The following is a 3,057-nucleotide window of genomic DNA, read 5'->3' as shown; positions in this document are numbered from 1 at the left end:
TTTCCCTAAAATGAGTTCTCTACCTGAATTTTAAATACAAGTTGTGGTGTATTGTTATTCTTGAACCTATGGTTCGCAAGAACCCCCAAAATCTGATTAAAAAGTTTGCTTGTTTCACCCATTTTGGGAATACTAACAATAAAATTTGGATTTTTTGCAGAAAAGAAATAAATTCAAATATTCTAATTGATCATCCACAATTTGTCCACTATGAATGGACATAAGGGTGAAGCTACCTACATTTATGCTGGATGCACAAAGGATGCTAGAAATGGTATGTGGAATAGGTTGATTAACATCAGCCAACAGATGGACTCCCCATGGCTGGTAGGGGAGACTTCAATTGTATTACTTCTACTGCTGAAAAATCTAGAGGAAGAGTCTCAAATTCTATTAAGGGGGGAGATTTCAATTGTATCACTTCTACTGCTGAAAAATCTGGAGGAAGAGTCTCAAATTTTGTTAAGATGAACACCTTTAGTGACAATATCCATATCTCTTTGACATGGGCTTCAAGGGGCCTGCTTTCACATGGAAAAGGGGAGCCATTTGGGAGAGGCTTGATAGAATGTTGGGAAATGATGCATGGTTTAACCAATTCCTCCTCACCTTTGTTACTCATCTTAGTCTTGCTGGCTCAGATCATAGGCCTATGCTTATCAACATTACTTCTACTGATAATCATACCTCCTCCCCCCCTTTTAGATATCTCAACATGTGGACTGCACACCCTTCTTACAACAAGTACATTGCTGATTTATGGAAAGGAGTTTCACATCTTGACCCCATTATAAAGTTAAGTTTACTGCAAATCAAAATTGCCAAAGCCCTCAGAAATTAGAGTTAGGAAACTTTTGGAAATGTGCATGCCAAAGTCCAGGAGGCAGAAAATGAAGTCAAAAAATTGGAGCATGAGGAACAGATTAGCAATGTGAAGGAAAAGGAATTGTTGATTGCTCAGAACAACCTTCTTTGTGCCATTAAATATCAGGAAAAATTCCTTAAACATAAGGCTGTTATGAATATTTTCACTGATGGGGATAGAAACCCTAGATTTTTTCATGCTTATATAAAATATAAGAGAAAGTGCAATACCATCCATGATATTCAAAATGCTAATGGTCAGTGGCTACATGATAATGCTGATATAGCCAATGATGCCATAAGTTATTATAAAGACTTGCTAAATCAGGAACATCACTTCAGACCCCCTATTGAGAAGACACATTTCCTTGCTGAACTGAACTACACTACTAGCCTCAAGCTCTCAGATATCCTCAATGAAAAGGAAATTTGGAATGCAATCAGCTCAATAGACAACAACAAATCTGCTGGCCCTGATGGCTTCACTGCTGGATTTTACAAAAATTCCTGGGAGATTATAAAGGCTGATGTTATTGCTGCAGTAACAAGCTTCTTTCAAGGCAATAATCTTCCAAAGTATTTTTGTGCTTCCACCACTGTACTAATTCTTAAATCTGATATACAATAGAATTGGAACCACTTTAGGCCTATTTGTTTGACCACTGTCATTAGTAAAACTATCAGCAAAATCATTGTTAATAGGCTACAACCTCACCTTGATTCCATAATTAAACCTAATCAAACAGCTTTTGTGAAAGGAAGGTCCAAAATTGATAACACTTTTCTGGCTCAAGAATTATAACAGGACTTGAATAAAACATGTAGAGGGCCCAATATGGTCTATAATATGGACTTAAGGAAAGCTTATGATACCATAAGCTGGGATTTCATAATGGAAGTACTAATTGCCAGAAGTTTCAACACTGATTTCTGTCATTTGATTAGGAGGTGGTTACACAACAATGAGCACTCTATTTTGATAAATGGGCAATGGAGGGGTTCAATCACTTCTACTGCTGAAAAATCTGGAGGAAGAGTCTCAAATTTTGTTAAGATGAACACCTTTAGTGACAATATCCATATCTCTTTGACATGGGCTTCAAGGGGCCTGCTTTCACATGGAAAAGGGGAGCCATTTGGGAGAGGCTTGATAGAATGTTGGGAAATGATGCATGGTTTAACCAATTCCTCCTCACCTTTGTTACTCATCTTAGTCTTGCTGGCTCAGATCATAGGCCTATGCTTATCAACATTACTTCTACTGATAATCATACCTCCTCCCCCCCTTTTAGATATCTCAACATGTGGACTGCACACCCTTCTTACAACAAGTACATTGCTGATTTATGGAAAGGAGTTTCACATCTTGACCCCATTATAAAGTTAAGTTTACTGCAAATCAAAATTGCCAAAGCCCTCAGAAATTAGAGTTAGGAAACTTTTGGAAATGTGCATGCCAAAGTCCAGGAGGCAGAAAATGAAGTCAAAAAATTGGAGCATGAGGAACAGATTAGCAATGTGAAGGAAAAGGAATTGTTGATTGCTCAGAACAACCTTCTTTGTGCCATTAAATATCAGGAAAAATTCCTTAAACATAAGGCTGTTATGAATATTTTCACTGATGGGGATAGAAACCCTAGATTTTTTCATGCTTATATAAAATATAAGAGAAAGTGCAATACCATCCATGATATTCAAAATGCTAATGGTCAGTGGCTACATGATAATGCTGATATAGCCAATGATGCCATAAGTTATTATAAAGACTTGCTAAATCAGGAACATCACTTCAGACCCCCTATTGAGAAGACACATTTCCTTGCTGAACTGAACTACACTACTAGCCTCAAGCTCTCAGATATCCTCAATGAAAAGGAAATTTGGAATGCAATCAGCTCAATAGACAACAACAAATCTGCTGGCCCTGATGGCTTCACTGCTGGATTTTACAAAAATTCCTGGGAGATTATAAAGGCTGATGTTATTGCTGCAGTAACAAGCTTCTTTCAAGGCAATAATCTTCCAAAGTATTTTTGTGCTTCCACCACTGTACTGATTCCTAAATCTGATATACAGCAGAATTGGAACCACTTTAAGCCTATTTGTTTGACCACTGTCATTAGTAAAACTATCAGCAAAATCATTGTTAATAGGCTACAACCTCACCTTGATTCCATAATTAAACCTAATCAA

General features: G+C 37.2%; 2 protein-coding genes across 2 annotated transcripts in view; both read left to right on the top strand.

Moving 5' to 3' along the window:
- Positions 1–505: 505 nt before the first annotated feature.
- Positions 506–1,492, top strand: LOC110037721. The gene is made up of 3 exons (XM_020742429.1): positions 506–769; positions 881–1,015; positions 1,127–1,492. Exons 1-3 carry the CDS (start codon positions 506–508, stop codon positions 1,490–1,492), a joined length of 765 nt encoding a protein of 254 aa, XP_020598088.1.
- Positions 1,493–1,956: 464 nt separating this feature from the next.
- LOC110037719 overlaps positions 1,957–3,057 on the top strand; it is a gene marked incomplete at its 3' end in the record, with an annotated part of 12,209 nt that continues 11,108 nt past the window's right edge. Inside the window, exons 1-3 of the mRNA XM_020742427.1 lie at positions 1,957–2,220; positions 2,332–2,466; positions 2,578–2,913. Coding sequence (XP_020598086.1) covers positions 1,957–2,220; positions 2,332–2,466; positions 2,578–2,913 — 735 coding nt within the window. The remainder of the gene's footprint in view (positions 2,221–2,331; positions 2,467–2,577; positions 2,914–3,057) is intronic.

Source organism: Phalaenopsis equestris, unplaced genomic scaffold, assembly GCF_001263595.1.
Source record: "Phalaenopsis equestris unplaced genomic scaffold, ASM126359v1 Scaffold224046, whole genome shotgun sequence".
Lineage (NCBI taxonomy): Eukaryota > Viridiplantae > Streptophyta > Magnoliopsida > Asparagales > Orchidaceae > Phalaenopsis > Phalaenopsis equestris.
Note: the sequence above shows the minus strand (reverse complement) of the source record. Positions and strands in the feature narration are given on the sequence as shown.